This window comes from Staurois parvus, unplaced genomic scaffold (assembly GCF_062004578.1).
Source record: "Staurois parvus isolate SC_StPar_1 unplaced genomic scaffold, SC_StPar_1.0 ptg000574l, whole genome shotgun sequence".
Classification (NCBI taxonomy): domain Eukaryota; kingdom Metazoa; phylum Chordata; class Amphibia; order Anura; family Ranidae; genus Staurois; species Staurois parvus.
The window spans coordinates 2,022,501-2,044,511 of record NW_028318370.1 but is presented as its reverse complement, the minus strand read 5'-3'; the positions used below and the strand labels follow the sequence as shown (position 1 = coordinate 2,044,511).

The 22,011-nt window shown below is 44.1% G+C and overlaps 1 protein-coding gene across 1 annotated transcript in view; it reads left to right on the top strand.

The window, feature by feature from the left end:
* Positions 1 to 22,011, top strand: part of LOC149450444 (uncharacterized) — a 45,734-nt gene that overhangs the window by 1,785 nt on the left and 21,938 nt on the right. The window contains exons 2-9 of the mRNA XM_089691950.1: positions 630 to 773; positions 1,320 to 1,463; positions 5,312 to 5,455; positions 8,582 to 8,725; positions 14,856 to 14,999; positions 15,945 to 16,088; positions 18,830 to 18,973; positions 19,907 to 20,047. Coding sequence (XP_089548076.1) covers positions 630 to 773; positions 1,320 to 1,463; positions 5,312 to 5,455; positions 8,582 to 8,725; positions 14,856 to 14,999; positions 15,945 to 16,088; positions 18,830 to 18,973; positions 19,907 to 20,047 — 1,149 coding nt within the window. The remainder of the gene's footprint in view (positions 1 to 629; positions 774 to 1,319; positions 1,464 to 5,311; positions 5,456 to 8,581; positions 8,726 to 14,855; positions 15,000 to 15,944; positions 16,089 to 18,829; positions 18,974 to 19,906; positions 20,048 to 22,011) is intronic.

The window sequence follows — 22,011 nt, the reverse complement described above, 5'->3', positions numbered from 1 at the left end:
TGAAATAGGATGATTATTACTCTATTATGCGCTCACCTCCTTTTTAGCCTAATATATTTAGGCTAAAATCGCTTTTTGTCCTAAAAGGACAGATGCAAATGATCCTACTCCAGATCTCCTTCTCAGATGGTTCCACATTGCAATATATTAATAATCCACCTGGTGTCTCTTCAAAGTGCTGCTCCCTATGATGGATATGGATGAATGGATTCCTCACTCTCACCTCCACGGCTCTATTTCTCCTAGTATCCCCTCCAGAACTCCACATATATGGTACCAGAAAGAAAGCAAAAAATGCCTTATCCTTTTAAATATTTAATTAATCAAACAAATAATCCCACTCACATATTCAACAATAATAATGCGCCTTTGATAAAAAGCTTCTGTGTGTTCTCTGCACACTTCCTATACTCGCTGTGACAAGCTGACAGAACGTAGTGACATCAGAGCCCCTCCCCTATGCATTGCGCCACAGAGTCACGTGGCTTCATCAGGGGGAAATGATCATTTATTATTATTTTTGATTAATTGATTAATTATAGCACTATTGAATTTCACCATATTAGCTCACAAGCAATATAAGCACTTGATTTTATTTCAGAAATAATATTTTCAATTATTCTTCATAGATAAGGCTCAGTGCTCGGTGAGGCCTGCTGACAGAATAGAGTGTGGATATGCAGGAATTAGTTCCAAAGAATGCAATTCCAGAGGATGCTGCTTTGACCCATCTATTCCCGGGGTCAAATGGTGCTTCTTCTCCAACAACTACAGTAAGGGTTTTTCCTATGCTATAATTTCCATTAATATTATTATAGAACACTATTTTTATAGCGCCAGCAGTTTCCGCAGCTCTCTACTGTAAAAAATAGTGTAAGTACCTGAATTCGACTGGGTATTAACCTCTCACGATCCCCTATGTAGCTGAACTCAGACTCGGAGAGAAAAAAGCAACCTAAAGAGCCAGTCATATATACTAAAGTGACCATGTGCTAACAAGGAACATGCTGATAGGAGGAGTGTGCAGAATGACAGAGAGAAAATCTCATTAGTTTGCTGCTTCTCCTTCTATTGTCAAGTCATTGAAGGGGGGGTTACTGAACTGCAGTGGAGGAAAAGTCCTCTGTTAACCTAGAAACAGCTGTACATATGGCTGAGCAGTGTAAATCTTGGAAGTGGACTGAATTGAAAGCGCAATTACTGTAAGTCATGTGTGATTAGAAAAATAAGTTCCATATAAACAAGAAAAAGTTTTATGTGCAGCCTGTAAACATTAATATTGCTATTTCAAAGATAATATTTTCAATTATTCTTCATAGATAAGGCTCAGTGCTCGGTGAGACCACCTGACAGAACAGAGTGTGGATATGCAGGAATTAGTCCTGAAGAATGCCATTCCAGAGGATGCTGCTTTGACCCAACTATTCCCGGGGTCAGATGGTGCTTCCACCCCAACAACTACAGTAAGGGATATTCCTATGCTTATAGCCTAAAAAGGAGAGGCAAGTGATACAAAGAGATAAAAACTGTGGGAGGACCAGTTGACAAACAAAAATAACATTCAAGTTGAAATATCAAAGAAAAAACGAGCGCTAGATCTATGAGGCAGGAGCAGCTAGCGTGAAAGGTAATCACTGCAAAACCTTCTATATCACTCAAATTTCATACACCATGCAGCGCTTAAGTTACTCAACAATATCCTCAATGAATATTTAAATAACATCTCTATTTAACCAGAATGATTCAAGGAATAAACGAATATTCCAAAATAATACAGATGGGTGATGATTCGTGACAGTCTCTCTGATATTTTAAATCATAGTATGGTGACTTCGGTGATAAATATAGCTGTAGAATGCACTAACCAGATAGCGCTTAATATTGCGCATATAATACAATAGATGGTATTAGGTCACCTAGGGTTGGCCATCCAGAACACGGATCTGTTGAAGAACGCCACCAGAAATTGTAGCGTTTCAGCCAATATTTCCAGGTTATGCGATCCAGATCCACCAGGGGGAGCCAGCGGTCTAGATGTCATCCCGAATCCAAGGCTCAAAACCACAGATGAATATCAGGTGGGTGCAATCTCCCAGAGGGTGCCAGTGATTAATAAATCACCCCAAGGGCTCCCTAGGAAGTGGGCTCAGAGAAAAAAGAGCCCAAGCACAAACAGTTGCATAGTGCAACACCGTTTTTATTCAAAATTTGTAAAAAAATATATATAGTAGTGACACTTACACTTTCAAATGTCTATTGGCATCTGGCCAGATGAGGGATCCACGTGGCAGAGTCACTACAATTTCTGGTGGCGTTCTTCAACAGATCCGTGTTCTGGATGGCCAACCCTAGATGACCTAATACCATCTATTCTATTATATGCGCAATATTAAGCGCTATCTGGTTAGTGCATTCTACAGCTATATTTATCACCGAAGTCACCATACTATGATTTAAAATATCAGAGAGACTGTCACGACTCATCACCCATCTGTATTATTGTGGAATATTCGTTTATTCCTTGAATCATTCTGGTTAAATAGAGACGTTATTTAAATATTCATTGAGGATATTGTTGAGTAACTTAAGAGCTGCATGGTGTATGAAATTTGAAAAATAACATTCAGCTCTGAAGCAGGATAGGCTCCCCTAAAGAGATGGGTTTTCAGAGATCACCTAAAGTGGAGTAGGAGTAGGATGCCAATTAGTAATAGGACACACTTTCCACTTACTACTGCGTGTAGTACCGCCACGCTAGCATCCCTTTTTATACCTGTAAAATTAAAAGTCCCAGTTTGACTTGAATGCTCCTTGTATAACTTTACTCACAGTTACCAGTTCTTTGTGACACACCATAACTACACACAGGGGCGTATTTACTATAAGAAAAACAAGGCATTTGCCTAGGGTGGCATTTTTTAGGGGGGCAGCACTGCTCCCTGGATGAAGGGACATATGTGGCATGGGGACAGGTGGGATCCAAGCAAGGCTGCAGGCTGCTTGATGGTGTATGCAGAGCTCAACTGTCGTTCTCGGGGATGTCCAGAGCTGTGAAGGCGAGCGTCTCTCTGTCACCATTGTTAGTGGAAGGCTCTATCGTCGGTGGGGAGGGGATGAGGCAAGGATGTTGTTGGTCACTGCCATACTCTCCTCGGGAAGGGGGGGTGGAGAGGTCTGGTGTTGGTCAGTGTCAGGCTCTCTCTCTGCCAGGTAGGTCAGGGGGGGTTCGATTTTTAAGATTTTTGTGTTGCCTAGGGCAGCACAAAACCTAAATACACCACTGACTACACATCACTATATTTTATGATTCTCTCACAAACAACTTCTTCTTTAGTAACCATAAGTATCAATTAATCACGAAAGAGATTCATTTTTGGTACCATTCTTGAAACCTGAGATGAGAGTATTGGTTCTAAGGTGCTCTGCAAGAAGTTCCATTAGTAGATGAAATATTAAAAGAGCCAGGGGACATCCTCGTCTGGTTGCAATGGTGATATTAAAAGGCTTGGATAACATTTCGAAAGCATAAATTTGTGCTGAAGGAGATATATAAAGGGCTGAGATTGCTGTGGAGCACTGCCTGAATGTAGGAGCACCGTATTTTGTCGAAAGCCTTCTTTGCATCCAAAGAGAGGCACAGAGAAGGTGTCCAAGTGTTTTCTACTTGATGGATGATGTTAATGAGCCATCTGTTGGCATCTGACGTTTTCTTACCTTTCATAAAGCTGGATTGGTCTCATTGTATCAAGGTTGGTAGTATATCAACCAATTTCTTAAAAATTTATGGTCACCCAGAAATGAGACTCGAGGCCTTGCGGTAAGGTAACAAAGCATATTGTCAAATAATGTTCAGACAAACAGAGTATAACAGTGAGAATATCTTTGCAGCATACTGCTTTACTTGATATGGCTAGAGTGCCACCTTACGTTCAAACCAACCAGCATAAACTGTAGCTCTCCTCACTAAATGAACAGCACAGGGCAACAACAGACTGGTACCAATGCAAATCAGGGTTATGTTGCCTATGGGCACTTGAGGTGAGTCAGTGACATCGCTATGGGGGGGTGACACCTGCCAGAGGGGTAACACCATCCTGAGGGACCCAGGCCCAGGAGGTATTTACATCTGCTGCATGCAGGATGGATGATTGACAACTGTGGTAGTTACTCGTCTCTGTCCACCTCCGCCAATTGCAGCTAGAGAGCATCCAATCAGCAGTGCCAGTAAGAAGAGAGCTTGGTGTTGCAATTAGGAAGTGTGGCAGAGTAGCTGGAAGGAGAGAGGTGCAAGAGGAAATGTGAGGCTGGAAAGGAGTCGGAGGAGACATGAAGCAGGAGAGGAGCCGGAGGAGACATGAAGCAGGAGAGGAGCTGGAGGAGACATGAGGCTGGAGAGGAGCCGGAGGAGACATGAGGCTGGAGAGGAGCCAGAGTAGACATGAGGTGGGAGAGGAGACGGAGGAGACATGAGGCTTGAGAGGAGCCAGAGGAGACATGAGGCTGGAGAGGAGCCAGAGGATTCATGAGGCTGAAGAGGAGCCAGAGAAGACATGAGGCGGGAGAGGAGCCGGAGGAGACATGAGAGGGGAGAGGAGCCGGAGGAGACATGAAGCAGGATAGGCGCCAGAGAAGCTATGAGGTGGGAGAGGCACCAGAGGCTGCTGTTCCTATCTTGGCTGCTGCTGGCTGCCAACCTCATCCTCAGGTAAGGGGGGGATGAGGTGACTCATAAAGGGCAGGGGACTCAGATTGAGGTTCTATGTACTGATATCTCCTTCCATTCGCAAGGCTTCACTGCCAGTTTTCCTTACTTAAGATGCAGGCCCTGCGCCTGAAGCCAATTGAAGAATCAGCTCCGGTGAGAACATCGCTGGATCCCTGGACAGGTAAGTGTCCTTATATTAAAAGTCACCAGCTATAGTATTTGTAGCTGCTGACTTTTAATTTTTTATTGGGAACCTGGAGCTCTGCTTTAAGTATATTTTTATATACTTTATTGATAGCAGCTGTACATTAACAAAGTGAGATAAGTAGTTCAAGTGGCTCAGATTTATTTATTTTAGGAGTATTCGACCACGTAGGCTACATGCGATCTCTTGGAACTCATTTGAGTGAGGGTAGGATCATTTAGGTCAGGGCAAAGCGGCAAAAAGAATAGGTGCACTTTGTCTAAAATCACACTTATTTTTAAGTCACACATGTGGAGGCAAATTTCCTCATAGTTCCTCATAAGCGCCAAAACCTTTTACGCACAGACTGCAAGCCTTATTAATTGCCATTTCAAAAAAATATTTTTAATTGTTCTTCATAGATAAGGCTCAGTGCTTGGTGAGCCCAGCTGACAGAATAGAGTGCGGATATGCAGGAATTAGTCCTCAAGAATGTCACTCCAGAGGATGCTGCTTCGATACATCAATTCCGGGGGTCAAATGGTGCTTCCGCCCCAACAGCTACAGTAAGGGTTTTTCTATGCTATCATTTCCATTCATGTTATTATAATACACTTATTTTATAGTGCCAACAGTTTCCACAGCTCTTTGCAAACAAAACAAAAAAAACAGTGTAAATGAAATCAGCAGTGAGCAGTAATAAAGTTTGATTTACCGAACACAAAAACTATACTGCCAACAAAAAATAGAGCATTATTGGTAACTATGGTAGGCCTAGATGTGCACACTGTCCAAAGAAATGAAGGAAAGGGAAGAAGAGAATATAAAGGATTTGCAGGATGGTTTTACAGGAAGGGCAGCCCGCAATGCTGTTTTTATGCCTGCTACCGTTGAGGCCCTTTAAGAAGCGTTGGTGCACTTAACAACAGTTTTAGTAAACCAGAATGCAGTATAGGTGTGGTACAGATGCAGTAAAGGTGCAATGTAGGTGTGGTACAGGTATAGGTGCAGTCTACTTAATGTCCTGCCTCCAGTAACTACTCAGTCCCTGCTAGCAGTGTAAACAATGGGCAGTGCCCTCTCACCAGTCTCTGTGATTTTGAGAAACCAGCTTGGCTGTGAAGTGCGGATATGCAGGAATTAGTCCTCAAGAATGTCATTCCAGTGGATGCTGCTTCGACTTATTAATTCCTGGGGTCAAATGGTTCTTCCGCCCCAACAGCTACAGTAAGGGTTTTTTCTGTGCTATCATTTCCATTAATTTTATTATAATACTCTAATTTTATATGCCAACAGTTTCCATGGCTCTTTGCAAAAAAAAAGTTTAAGTGAATTCAGCGATGAGCAGTAGTAAAGTTTGATTTACCGAACAAAAGAACTATACTGCTAAAGAACAAAAGAGCATTATTGGTAACTATGCTAGGTCTAGAATTATAAGATGTGCACTGTCCATAGAAATTAAGGAAAGGGAAGAGGAGAATATAGAGGACTTGCAGGATGGTTGTACAGGAGGGGTAGTCCATTATGCTGTTTTTCTGCCGGCTACCATTGAGGCCTTTTAAAATGCGTTGGTGCACTTAACAGTTTTAGTAAACCAGAATGCAGTATAGGTGGGGTACAGATGAAGTAAAAGGTGCGATATATGTGTGGTACAGGTATAGGTGCAGTTTAGTTAATGTCCTGCCTCCAGAACCTCAGTCCCTGCTAGCAGTGTAAACAATGGGCAGTGCCCTTTTACAGGTCTCTGTGATTGTGATAATAAGGTTGGCTGTGAAATCTAACTGTAGGAAGGTGAACCCCCTGAGTCTTTGCACATGATGCCTCCAGAAATTTAATGGTGGAAAGTAGAGTGTAAGAGGATGTTCTGGTCTCCCTGCAGAAACGATGCATATGCGGTCACTACAGTCTGTGCTGTGCTGCCTTGGCTGTCTCTGCTGGCCTGGCCTCTCAGCAGTCTGGTCAGTATGAGACAGATGTGCTTTCATTGGTTCCCTTGGTGCCAAGAATAGGCCGTCTGGTAAAAGCTGTTCCACCACCACCCCCACCTCAGGGTGTTCTGGGAACTGTAGTTCAATTCCCATGAACCTCAGTGTTCTGCATAGGAGTCCATAGGCTTTCCTGGCTTTAGTTTTCCCTCTGCTGACTGAAGGGAATGGTGCAACAACTTTCAGCATAATAGAAGAAAGTGAAAGTAAACTGGTTATAAAGAAGAAATATCTCCTTCCCCATGTTTCTCCAGTCCACCACCTGGCTACACAGTCATATATGCAAACGTGATCATGTGCTAACAAGGAACATGCTGATAGGAGGAGTGTGTAGAGTGACAGAGAGATAATCTCATCAGTATGCTGCATCTCCTTTTACTGTCCAGTCACCGGGGAAGGGGGGAATCTGAACTGCACCAGAGAAAAATCGGGTCATCTATCCTGTTAGATACACCTGTGCATGTGGCAGAGCTGTGTAAAACTTGGGAATGGATGGACAGAAATACAACTCGTTTGTCAAGTAAAACAGCTAACATGTAGGCAGGGGCGGACTGACAATTCATGGGGCCCCCGGGCAATAGGGGATCATGGGGCCCATGTCCTTGCCCAAACTCAAAAAAGCCTATGAAAAAGGTACCAGGGGCATCTCATGGGGCCCCCTACTGACCCTGGGCCCTTGGGCAGAGCCCGAGTTTCCAAATGGTCAGTCTGCCCCTGCATGTAGGCATTTCATCTATATGTGTAACTGTTTGCCTGGGCTTCAGTCTTCAAGAATAAGTACACTTAGGGTCCTTTCACACGGGCATTCCGTTTTTTTCCTTCAGTTCAGTCACGTTTTTTCAAAGAAAAACTGATGAGTTTACATCCGTTTTTTTCAGCCGTTTACATCCATCTTTTCATCTGTTTACATCCGTTTTTCATCCTTTTACATTGGTTTACATCTGTTTTTCATCCTTGTTGATCCACTAACATCCGTTTTCATCCGTTTACATCCATTTACATCCGTTGACATCCGTTTTTCGTCTGTTCCATTTTTTTTTGCGAAAGAAAAATAAGGTTTTCTTACGTTCAAAAAAACGGAAGTTAACAGATGTGTACATTAACGGATGTACAAAGATGTTCATCCGTTTACATCCGCAAGTCCATAGAAATACATGGGGGTCCATTTTTCATAAGTAAACAGACAGAGGAAAAACAGACATACGGAACTCCCGTGTGAAAGAGGCCTTACTCTTTTGGTTATACCCTGACCTAAACAATCCCACCCTACTTACCAGGACCCAATAGCTGCAACCTCCATTACTTGTTTGCATTTAATGTTAAAAGGCTCCCTTTCTTGGTCATACCTACGCAATTCGGCTCCACCTCTATGGAGCTCATCTTACCTCCGTCTGCCAGCCAGCAGAAGGTCTCATAGAAGTCCAAGGACTTGTAATATGCAGTCATGGCCAGGGGAGAGAGCCTTTGTCTGCTGAATGTAAATATCCCTGGTGTCCACGCTCATTGGATCTCATCTAAGTAAGGGTGAGATTGTTTAGGTCGGGTCAAAGGAGCAAAAAGTGCACTCTGTCAGAAAGTGCAATTACTCTTTAAGTCATGTGTAGTTAGAAAAATGAGTTTCTCATAAGCGCTGAAAACTTTTATGTGCAGCCAGAAAAACATTCAAATTCCTGTTTCAAAAATAATATTTTCAATTTTCATTTATAGATAAGGCTCAGTGCTCAGTGAGTCCAACTGACAGAACAGACTGTGGATATGCAGGAGCTAGTTCTGAAGAATGCCGTTCCAGAGGATGCTGCTTTGACCCATCTATTTCCGGGGTCAAATGGTGCTTCTTCTCCAACAACTACAGTAAGGGTTATTCCTATACTTACAATCTAAAAGTGAAGGGCAAGTGATACAAAGACTATTATAGTAACTTGCACTCCCCTATATCAGTGCATGACGCAACTGCCCTGAATACCTTCCTGGCAGATCTCCGGCTCCCCACTCTCATTGAAGAAGCTAAGACCTGTCTGGATGCTCCATTCTCCGTTGAGGAGATATCCAATGCCATTGCCTCCTTTCCTAATTGTAAATCGCCAGGCCCTGATGGGCTTCCAATAGAATTGTACAAGCTTTACATGGATGTTTCGTCCCCCAGTCTGCACCGCCACTATGAGGACTGTTTGTACAATAAATCTCTGCCACAGTCCTTTTATGAGGCTCATGTGGTCCTATTAGCAGTGGCATATTTACCGCGAGGCAAACAAGGCGTTTGCCTAGTCAGACAATTTTCAGGGGGGCGGCACAGGAATGGAAGAGATAGCACAAGCTGCAGGGACGGGGACCTAGTGAAGCACTGCCAGTGGGTTGGGGTTTGAGGTGGGGGGCGGCGGTTAGATTGAGGGCTGAGAACCATGGCTGCGGTTGGCTGAATGCTACTCAGGCGGAGTTTGACTTGGGCAGTGCAGGGGCGGAGCGGGCCCGGGAGGATATCTGCTTGGCTCTCTCTCTCACATCTTGAATCTGCTGGCTCAGTGCTCCTGTGTTTCTCCTGTCTCCCGAGTCCCATCCAGCCATCACGTGATTGCTACATGCTGATCACTCCACCCCTAACAACTGGAGCTGTGACTAGTGAGGTGAGGTGCTGGTGGGGGGTGGTCTGTCCTGCACTGGGAGCCACGGACCTGTCTGTGTCAAACAGCAGTAAGTAAATTAGATGTGTGGGGACACTGAGAGTGCCTGTTATGGCGATCAGGAAGGGAGGACCATTATGTGTGCAGTGTTCAGCAGGCAATATACAGGGATAGGAGATCAGGCAGTACACAAGGTGGTGCATTCTCTGACATCTTCATTCTCCTGTATCCTGTCCACAGTCTCTGACCATCTCCTGTAGTATCTCTGCACTCTCTGACCATCTCCTGTAGTATGTCCGCCATCTCTAACCGTCTCCTGTAGTATGACCACAGTCTCTGACCATCTCCTGTACCATGTCTGCAGTCTCTGACCATCTCCTGTACCATGTCTGCAGTCTCTGAATGTCTCCTGTAGTATGACCGCAGTCTCTAATTGTCTCCTGTAGTATGTCTGCAGTCTCTGACCGTCTCCTGTACTATGTCCGCAGTCTCTGACCATCTCCTGTACTATGTCCGCCATCTCTGACCTTCTCCTGTAGTATGTCCCTAGTCTCTGACCATCTCCATTATCATGTCTGCAATCTCTGACCATCTCCTGTACTATGTCCGCAGTCTCTAACCATCTCCTGTAGTATGTCTGGAGTAATGATGTGCTGTAACCTCTAGCAACCAATTATTGAGCGGTAATAAGCAGTAACCTATAGCAACCTATCAGTGAGCAGCAATAACATGTAATAACCTCTAGCAACTGGTAATGATGTGTAGAAACCTCTAGCAACCAGTGAGTGTGGACTTGTTCTTTATGTTTACATTACTAAAGTTTTTTTAGATAAGTCTATGTGTGTGTGTGTGTGTTTGTTTTTGGTGATGCTGGGGTCGAAAACAATATTGCATGAGGGGGCAAGAAAATGTTTGCCCAGGGTCCAATCAATATTAAAGACGGCCCTGGCTGAGAGTTGTGCTGCCACCCGTGGGATGGGTGGTGGAAGCATGGGGGGGGGGGGTGCCCAATTTTAGTGTAGCCTAGGGCAGCACAATGAATAAATACAACACTGCCGAACCTGATAAGGATCCCCTGCAATGTGTTACTTATAGCCCTTTTGAATACAGATTTCAAAATACTCACTAAAATTCTAGCTACCAGATTTTCCACAGTATTGCATTTATTGGTGTCCTCTGATCAAACTAGCTTTATGCCCCTCAAAGCGACTGAAATCAACTTGAGAAAGGTTTCATACACATGGAGTTGCATCCTGAGGGCCTGGATACGTGAGCTCTGGTCTTCTGATTCTGTGGACTGTGGTTATATGAAGGAGGTCCTGGCCCGTATTGGTTTTGGGGAGGTGTTTCTCAGATGGATTAGCTTGCATTATGATCATCCAGTGACCATCCAGTATCAGCCATTAAGTCGGGAGGTAGAATATCAGCTTCCTTTTCTGTCGGCAGAGGCACAAGACAGGGTTGCCCATTGTCTTTTTGCCCTGATGTTGGAACCTATTGCACTGGCCCTGAGAAGTTCCTCCTTGGTGCGGGACATTCAGGTAGGCAGTTTACTTGAAAAGATGGCATTATATGCTGATGATGTTGTGCTTTTTCTAGAGGATCCTATAGTCTCATTACCCGCTTGCCTTGAACATTTTAGACTATGTGGCCTCTTTTTCTGGCCTGAAGGTGAATTGGCACAAGTCTCAAGTGCTGCCATTGGGTAGAGACCTCTGTTAGCCTCCAGCGGCTACTTCAGCCCTCCGGCAGGTGACCCAGGTTAAATACTTGGGGCTACATATTACTAGGTCAGTTTCTGATTTCATTAGGCTGAATGTCCCGCCTATAGTTTCCCTACTTAAACATAAAATCAATGCCTGGAGGAATCTCCCTCTTTCCATGATACGGAAAACTAATCTGCTCAAAATTAAATTTCTCCCTGTCTTTGCTTAATGTCATACGTAACTCACCAGTTTGGATCCCCAAATCCATTTTTCAGTCTGTACATAGCCTGATCTCTGGCTTTATTTGGCAGGGGGGCTTGCCTAGGCTTAGGATGGCAGTGCTGCAGCAACCATGGAAGGAGAGGAGAATGGAGGTCCCAGGTTTCCACAAATATTTCCTAGCTGGGCAGTTGGTGTTTGCACATAGATGGCTCATGAAACCTCTTGATGATACAGCAGTCGCCTTGGAGGCAGCCTTAGTGGGATCTTATGAAACCTTAACACGCTTGATTCATTGAGGTTACAAATCCCCTCACTGTGTCTATGAGATCTGTGTTGTTGGCCTGGATGACAGCGCATGGAAGAGACCCTGGGGAATCCCTCCCCCACGCTCCTCATGATCCTCTCTGGAAAAATCCTCATTTCGCCCATTTCCTCACTTATGAGGATCCGATAGTGTGGAAATGCTATAGGGTCAAGACCATTGGGGATAAAGTACACAATGGGGTTCTGTGATCCTTTGATGAGTTGAAAGCTATACACTGCCTGCCAAATACGCATTTCTTTAGGTTCCTACAACTCAGCCATGCATATCAATCACAGTTTGGGAGGGCCCCAGTCACCTTTGCCCCCTCAGACATAGAAATTATGCTACGAGATGAAGATCTACTCAAACCCTTGTCTACTGTACAGTATATAAGTTCCTGTTTCCTCTCATTCATAACTTACTCACTAAATGTATGACCAGTTGGGAGGCAGTGGTTCCCGATCTTGATACAGAGGATTGGGAGGATATTTGGGATGCCCCCTTTGACAGGCTCATTTCTGCTCGGAATCAGCTTATATATTATAAATGTGTTCACCTTATTTATCTTACTTCTGCTAGGCTAGCTAAAATATTTAGTAACATCTCATCCTCCTGCTGACGTTGCTCAGTCTCTGGGGACTATTTTATAAATGTTTTCTGAGATTGCCCTGCGTTACAGTGATACTGGTCTGAAGTAATTCAGTGTGTCCAGTCAGTCACTAACATACCCTTTAGTCTGTACGACATTGTCTCCTTAGTTTGGTGGATGACTTGGCCCCCACTAAGGCCATTCGTACTTTTCTCACTCTCCTTTTCTATTATGCACGTAAGCTCATTCTACTATCCTGGAAGAAACCCGAGGCTCCAACTGTTGCAGCTTGGAAAACTCTTATAAATAAGGCCCTCCCATTATAAAGAGCCACTTATGCTAATAGAGGGGTACCCCATGAATTTGATAAAGTCTGGGGCGGCTGGATTGCTTCATTTCTCTTTCAGTGGCAGATTGAGGAGTACTGCACTTTGCCTCACATAATAATTATATTGAATTGTTCATGTACACTGCTTATCAGTCTTGTTGGCCTGTGAATTCCTGTTCCTGGACTATGTGACAACAATGCCTGTGTCTGTCAAAATGGTGTGGAGAGATTTTCTTTGAATCCTGTAGGATATATGTGTCTTTGGGTAGGTGGAAGTCTTATTTATCTTGAATGTATATGTATACTGATGTTCCCTGTATGGGCATGGTTCTCCTCTCATTTGAATTTATTATTTTTGTTGTGTAATTGGATGACTACCTGGCTTGTTGGCCGTAGCCATAGCTTGCTTTTTGTTGGTAATCTGTATGTTTTCTGAAAAATTACTAGTAAATAGAATTTGCAAAAAAAAGATGGAGTGAGAGATATCTGAAGAGATTGGGATAGGGAGTGTCAGAAAAAGGAAAAGGCCTTGAGGAAGTCCTGAGCATTGGAGTAGGTGATGAGGGAGCTATAGAGCAGTGGTGATAGGCTTTCTGGTCACGCCTGCACATTACAGCTCCACCTTTATGGGGCACATCTACTTCTGTCTCCCCACAAGAAGATGGTCCCATAGAAATTCAAGGGCTTGTATTGTGCAGAATCAGCCAGGGGAGGGAGGCATTCATCACTGAATGTAAAGAAACTTTGGAGTCAGCATGTGGGCAGTTCAGGCCAGCTGCATCCCCCTGAACCTCACCCACTAGGGGCACTCAGGAGTATTATGATAGCTGCTTCATACACTTCAGTAAATTCAGGGTGTCACATACACTTTCAGCCTTAGTGCCACCATGAACTTATAGCATCCCACCCTTCCCAAAGGATTGTGTCTGCTTTTTCACTACTTCAGCCCATGACCTGGTTTGATCCTATTTGTCCCGACTCCAGACATATGACTTTGTAGCATTTTGAGAAAGTAACATGTAGTACATACTTAACTCCACCACCTTGACTCACATTAATACAATATACCATTTTATCATATTCCATCATTAGCTTCACAGGGATGCCACTGGATTTAACTCAGTAAGGCCTTGCTCTTTGTTGCTGCTGGCTTGGTCCCAAGGGGCTCAAATATGGAGGCCCAGTCACCAAGTGGGGATCATGAAGTATCACCTGTTCCCTCACTACTAAGGCCTCTGTCACCTGCCACCATCATCCCTTCCACTGTTAGCTACTCCGCCTTCTGTCCCTCCACCGCACTAAGTTTCTCATAACTTCAAGGATTAACCAGATTTTACTTGTCACCAGACATCCCAGTTTTTATAACTCTGAGGGCTAAATCACGTTTCCACTTATTCCGGAGGGTTAAACATAACTTCCCTCTCAGTTCCCAGTTCTTTGTAATACAACATAATAGTGGTCTCCAAACAGTGGCCTGGGGGCCGGATGTAGCTCTTTGCCTCAGGGCAATATGTCTTCTACTAACACCAACAATGGGGCATAATTCTCCCCACTGACACCAACAAAGGGACACAATTCCTCCCAATGACACAAACCATGGTGCACAGTTCCTCCCAGTGACACTCATGATGGGGCACAATTACTCCCAGTGACACCAATAATAGGTGGTGATTCTTCCCACCCAATTACATCAATGATGGGGCACAATTCCTCTCATTGACACCAAAGATGGAGCATTGTTTACTCCCACCAATGCCTGGACATTTTATGCTACCAATGGCCACAGACTGGCCCTTCTAAAGTCTGAAGGACAGTAAACTGGCTTTGTTCACATGCATAGCTGCCCAAAACAAATACTCCCTATTGGCTGTGCGTATGCTGATTTCCCTGTATATATGCCCTACTAAACGGCAAGTGACATACATAAAGGGGAAACCATGTCAAAAAACATATTAACCCCCTACATGCTCCAAGCAAGACTTAAAGGTACATTTACAAAGATGCAGCTTAACAGCAAAAACATTCAACCAAGTAAGCACCTTCCTACATGCCCTCTCATGGATCTAATCTGAGTGACCGTGGGATTGTTTAGGTTGGGGGTCACACATTTGGAGGAATATTTTCTTGTAGTTCCTCTTAAGTGGCAAAATTTTTTTATGTGCAACCTGTAAACATTGCTTTTTTAAAAATAATATTTTCAATTTTACTTCATAGATAAGGCTCAGTGTTCTGTGAATCCAACTGACAGAACAGAGTGTGGATATCCAGGAATTAGTTCCAAAGAATGCCAATCCAGAGGATGCTGCTTCAACTCATCCATTCCCGGGGTCAAATGGTGCTTCCACAAAAAGATCTACAGTAGGGGTTTTTACTATGTTATCATTCCCATTAATATTATTTGTATAGTACCAACAGTTTTCTGCAGCTCTATACAATATAAACTGTGTAAGTACCTGAATTCAACTTGGATTTAGCTTCTCATAATCCCCTATTTAGCAGAACTCAGACTGGGAGAGAAAGAAGCAACCCAAAGAGCCAGTCATAAATGCTCAAACCATCATGTGCTATTTGAGTGATGGTGGGATTGTTTAGGTTGGGTCAATGGGCAGAAAGTGCACTCTGTCTGAAAGGGCAATTCCTCTTTAAGTCATCTGGTTACAAAAATTAGTTCCTTGTAAGTGCCAAAAACATTTATGTGCAACTTATACTCACCGGCTACTTTATTAGGTACACCTTGCCAGTGCCAAGAAAATCTCCCCCATACCAGTACACCACCACCAGCCTGAACCATTGATACAAGGCAGAATGGATCCATGCTCTCATGTTGTTTATGTCAAATTATGACCCTACCACCTGAATGTCACAGCAACCAGTCTGCCCATTCTCCTCTGACCTCTGATATCAACAAGGCATTTTTGTTTTCTCACAACTGCCGCTCACTGGATATTTTCTCTTTTTCAAACCATTCTCTGTAAACCCTAGAGATGGTTGTGCGTGAAAATCCCAGTAGATCAGCATTTTTTAAATTCTCAGACCATCCCGTCTGGCACTAGCAACCATGCCACTTTCAAAAACACTTAAATCCCCTTTCTTCACCATTCTGATGTTCGGTTTGAACCTCAGCAAGTCATCTTCATCATGTCTCCATGCCCAAATGCATTGAGTTGCTGTCATGTGATTGGCTGATTAGAAATATGTGTTACCAAGCAGTTGCACTAGTGTACCTAATCAAGTGGCTGGTGAGTGTATGTGCACATTATTAATTGCTATTTCAAAAATAATATTTTTAATTATTCTTCATAGATAAGTTTCAGTGCTCGGTGCGTCCAGTTGACAGACTAGACTGTGGATATTCAGGAATTAGTTCCGAAGAATGCCATTCCAGAGGATGCTGCTTTGACCCATCTATTCCTGGGGTCAAATGGTGCTTCTTCCCCACCAACTACAGTAAGTGATATTTCTCTGCTTACAATCATCTAAAAGTGAATGACAAGTTATACAAAGAGATAATAACTGTGTGGGGATCAGTTGATGGAGAAAATAAAATTCAGCTCTGAGGCATGATATGCTTCCCTAAACAGCTTAGTTTATTGACTTCACCTAAAGATGGAGTAGAATATAGCCGGAGAGATTGGGTTCAGGAGTTCCAGAGGAAAAGAGAGGCCTTACTTCTGTTCTAAACATAGGAGTAGATGATGATAGAGTTATAGAGCAGCAGTGAAAGGCTTCCTGGTCACACCTGCACAATACAGTTCCACCTCTATGGGGCTCATCTACTTCCATCTCCCAGTAAGGAGATAGTCCCATGGAAGTCCAAGAGCCTGTAATGTGCAGGCATGGCGAGGAGAGGGAGCCTTTCATTACTGAATGTAAACAAACTCTGGAGTCTGCATGTGAGTAGGTCAGATTAGCTGTGTTCACCTGAACCCCACTTAGGGGCTGCTCGGCTGTATTATGATAGCTGCTTCATACACTTCACATATGACTTTGTAGCATTTTGAGAAAGTAACATTTAGTATATACCTAACTCCACCACCTTGGCTCACAGCTTTACAATTTACCATTTTATCATGTTTCACCATTAGCTGCACAGGGAAGTCATTATATTTCACTCAGCAAGACTTTACACTTTGTGAATCCAGGCTCAGACCCTAGGTGGGCCTCGTAGCAAAGCAGGTTCCAATATGGAGACCCAGCCACTAAGTGGGGAACATGAAGTATCACTTGTTCTCCCACTACCAAGGCCTCTGTCACCTGCCACCATCTCTGCTCCCACTGTTATCTGGCTGCTCCTTCTTCTGTCCCTCCAGCACACTAAGTTACTGATAACCTCAATGATTAACCAGGTTACACTTGTTACCAGACATCCCAGTCTTTACATGTGAACTTTTCTTCTTAACCCGGAGGGTTAAATATAGTTTCCCTCTCAGTTCCCAGGTCTTTGTGATACACAATAACTACACATCATTATATTTCATGATTCTCTCTTCTCAGTAAATGACACCGACAACTACTCTGTTTAGTAAATATGAATAAAGTATCATTGAGGTAGCACATCAACTACACATCTACTTCACATACATGGCTGCATAGAACATAATATGCCCTATTGGCTATGTATTTGGATGTGCTGTTGTATAGTGGTGCTGCTTATTTGTGGTGATGTGCATACGTTCCTAACCCCAGAAACCACTAAACAGCTCATCCACTCCCTCATCATATCACGACTCGACTACTGCAACTCCCTCCTCACTGGCCTGCCTCGCCGCTGGCTGTCCCCGCTTCAGTCAACCCTGAATACGGCAGGCAGACTCATTCACCTTTCCAACCGCTACATCTCCGCCACCCCCCTCTGCCAATCCCTCCACTGGCTTCCGATTGCGCAACGGATCAAATTCAAAATCCTAACACTGACGTACAAAGCTGTCCACCATACTGCCCCGAACTACATCACCGACCTAATATCCAAGTACCACCCAGCACGCACACTCCGCTCCTCACAAGACCTCCTTCTCTCTAGTTCCCTGGTCTCCTTCTCCCATGCCCGCCTCCAGGACTTCTCCAGGGTGTCACCCATACTCTGGAACTCCCTGCCCCAACCCATCAGATTATCACCTACTCTCCTCTCCTTTAGGTGCACCCTGAAAACCCATCTCTTCAGGGAAGTCTACCCCACCCCTGCTAACTTGCCAACCTCCTCCACTCTTCCTACCACTCCATCCCCCACAGCTTTCTCCTCCTGTGCCACTATCCCCCCCTCCTAGATTGTAAGCTCGAAAGAGCAGGGCCCTCGATCCCCTCATGTTTTGCATTGTATTGTTATTGTTCTGTCACATGTTCTGTCCCCCTTTGTAATGTACAGCGCTGAGCGAACTATTGGTGCTTTATAAATACTGTATAATAATAGTAATACTGGAAAAGTTAGGAAGCATGAAGTCCATTGCTGTGGCTGCCCTAGGTACGGTGTCCCGTTGGAGGGGCATGTGGACAGCATAACAGATTACATAGTTCATCGGCCCACTCTGCACACCTCCCACACCAGACTGGCCCTGGACTGGGTTGGTTCCCCTCTATATATGCCCTACTAAATGGGAAGTGACACACATGCAGGGGATGTTATGTCACAAAACATATTAACCCCCTACATGCACCAAGCAAGACTTAAAGATGCAGCCAGGGGCGGACTGACCATTTGGAAACTTGGGCACTGCCAGAGAGCCCGGGGTCAGTAGGGGGCCCCATGAGATGCCCTTGGTACCTTTTTCATAGGCTTTTTTGAGTTTGGGCAAGAATACAGGGGCCCCATGATCCCTTATTGCCCAGGGGCCCCATGAGTTGTCAGTCCGCCCCTGGATGCAGCTTAGCAGAAAAACATTCCACTGAGTAAGCACCTTCCTACATGCTCTCTCATGGACCTCATCTGAGTGAGGATGGGATAGTTTAGGTCAGGGCAATGGGGCAAAAAGATTAAGTGCACTGTGTTTAAAAGTGCATTTATACTTGAAGGCTCACATTTGGAGGAACATTTCCTCATTGTTCCTCAAAGGTGTCAACAACTTTTATATGCAGCCTGCAATGAGTTGCTATCATGTGATTGGCTGATTAGCAATATGTGTTAGCAAGCAGTTGAACTAGTGTACCTAATAAAGTTAAATTTCAAAAGTAATATTTTCAGTTATTTTTCATAGATAAGGCTCAGTGCTCGGTGAGTCCGGCTGACAGAACAGAGTGCGGATATCCAGGAATTAGTTCCGAAGAATGCCAATCCAGAGAATGCTGCTTTGATCCATCTATCCCCGAGGTCAAATGGTGCTTCCACAAAAAAAACTACAGTAAGGGTTCTTCCTATGCTATCATTTCCATTAATATCATTAAAATACACTATTTTTATAGTTACAACATTTTCTGTAGCTCCTTACAATAAAAAGCAGTGTAAGTACTTGAATTTAACTGGGAATTAGTCTCTTACAATCCCCAATGTATCAGAACCCAGACTGGGAAAGTAAGAAGCATCAAAAGAGCCAGTCATATATACTAAAGTGATCATGCTGATAGGAGGAGTGTGCAGCATGACAACCTAATTAGTCTGCTACTCCTCCTTTTACTGTCCAGTCACTGGGGGGGGATTACTAAATGAGAGCAGAGGAAAATCGAGTCATCTGTTTTGCTAGATGCAGCTGTGCATGGGGCAGAGCTGTGAAAATATTGGGACTGCATGGACTGAAATATAAACCCTTTGTAGGGTAAACCAGCTCACATGTAAGTACTTGATCTATGTTTAGCTGTTTGCCTAGACTTCAGCCTTCAAGAATAAGCACATTTGTTCTTTTGGCTCTCCCGACCTAAACAATCCTACCCTACTTACCATGATCCAACAGCTGCAGCCTCAACCGTTTGTTTGCATTCAATGTTGAAATGCTCCCTTTCTTGGTCGCACCTGCACAATTCAGCTCCACCTCTATGGAGCTCATCTATCTCCATCTTCCAGGTCCCATAGAAGTCCTAGGGCTTGTATTCTGCAGGTGCGGCCAGGAGATGGAGCCTTTGACTGCTGAATGTAAACAAACTCTGGAGTCTGCATTCATTAGGTATCATCTGAGGGTGGGATTGATTAGCTCAGGTCAAGGGGGCAAAAAGAGCACTCTGAAAGTGCAATTGTATGCTTAGGAAAATGTGTTTCTCATAACTGTCAAAAACTTTTATGTGCAACCTGTAAATATTAATGATTGATATTTCAAAAATATTATTTTATTTATTCTTCATAGATGAGGCTCAGTGCTCGGTGAGTCCGGCTGACAGAACAGACTGCGGATATCCAGGAATTAGTTCCGAAGAATGCCAATCCAGAGGATGCTGCTTTGACCCATCTATTCCTGGGGTCAAATGGTGCTTCACCAACAACTACAGTAAGGAATATTTCTATGTTTAAAATCTAAAAGGGAAGGGCGAGTGATACAACGAGATAATAACTGAGGAGGGATTAGTTGGTGGAGAAAATAAAACTTATCTCTGAAGCATGATAGGCTACCCTGAAGAGGTAAGCTTTCAGAGATCACCTAAAGATGGAATAGAAGATAGCCGGAGAGATTGGGGTTCGGGGGTTCCAGAGGAAGAGAGAGGCCTTGAAGAAGTCCGCAGTCTCTGACCCTCTCCTGAACTATGTCCGCAGTCTCTGACCATCTCCTGTAGTATGTCCGCCATCTCTGACCGTCTCCTGTAGTATGACCGCAGTCTCTGATTGTCTCCTGTAGTATGTCTGCAGTCTCTGATTGTCTCCTGTAGTATGTCTGCAGTCTCTGACCATGTCCTGTACTATGTCCACAGTCTCTGACCATCTCCTGCAGCATGTCCATAGTCTCTGACCGTCTCCTGTACTATGTCTGCAGTCTGTGACAGTCTCATGTACTATGTCCGCAGTCTCTGACCATCTCCTATAGCATGTTCACAATCTCTGACCATCTCCTGTACTATGTCTGCAGTCTCTGACCATCTCCTGTAGTATGTCCGCCATCTCTGACCGTCTCCTGTAGTATGACCGCAGTCTCTGATTATCTCCTGTAGTCAGTCTGCAGTCTCTGACTGTCTCCTGTACTATGTCCGCACTCTCTGACCATCTCCTGTAGTATGTCCACCATCTCTGACTGTCTCCTGTAGTATGTCTGCAGTTTCTGAAGGACTCCTGTAGTATGTACGCCATCTCTGACTGTCTACTGTAGTATGTCCGCCATCTCTGACTGTCTCCTGTAGTATGTCTGCAGTTTCTGAAGGACTCCTGTAGTATGTACGCCATCTCTGACTGTCTACTGTAGTATGTCCACAGTCTCTGACCATCTCCTGTAGTATTTCTGGATTAATGATGTACTGTAACCTCTAGCAACCAATTATTGAGTGGTACTAAGCAGTAACCTATAGCAACCTATCAGTGAGCAGCAATAACATGTAATAGCCTCTATCAACCGGTAATGATGTGCAGTTACCTCTAGCAACCAATCACTAAGCGGTAAGGATGTGTAGTAACCTCTAGCAACCAGTGAGTGTGGACTTGTTTCTTATGTTTACATTACTAAAGTTTTTTTATATAAGGCTATGTGTGTGTTTGTTTTTGTTTTTGGTGATGTTGGGGTCGAAAACAATATTGCATGAGGGGGCAAGAAAATGTTTGCCTAGGGTCCAGTCAATATTAAAGATGGCCCTGGCTGAGAGTTGTGCTGTCACCCGTGGGGTGGGTGGGTGGTGGTGGGGGGGTTGGTGACAGCAAGGGGGGGTGCCCAAGTTTTGTGTTGCCTAGGGAAGCACAATTAATAAATACACCACTGCCTATTGGCCAAACCTGATAAGGATCCCCTGCAATATGCTTCTTATAGGCCCATAGCCCTTTTGAATACGGATTTCAAAATACTCACTAAAATTCTAGCTACCAGATTATCCACAGTATTACATTTATTGGTGTCCTCTGATCAAACTGGCTTTATGCCCCTCAAAACAACTGATATCAACTTGAGAAGGGTTTTCACATACACAGAGTTGCATCCTGAGGGCCTGGACACGTGTACTGGGGTTATATGAAGGAGGTCCGTATTGGTTTTCGGGAGGTGTTTCTCAGATGGATTGGCTTGCTTTATAACCAACCAGTATCAGCCATTAAGTCGGGAGGTAGAATGTCAGCTTCCTTTTCTGTCGGCAGAGGCACAACACAGGGTTGCCCATTGTCACCAGATCTTTTTGCAATGATGATGGAACCTATTGTACTGGCCCTGAGAAGTTCCTCTTTGGTGTGGGGCATTCAGGTAGGCAGTTTGCTTGAAAAGACAGCATTATATGCTGATGATGTAGTGGTTTTTCTAAAGGATCCTGTAGTCTATTTACCCAC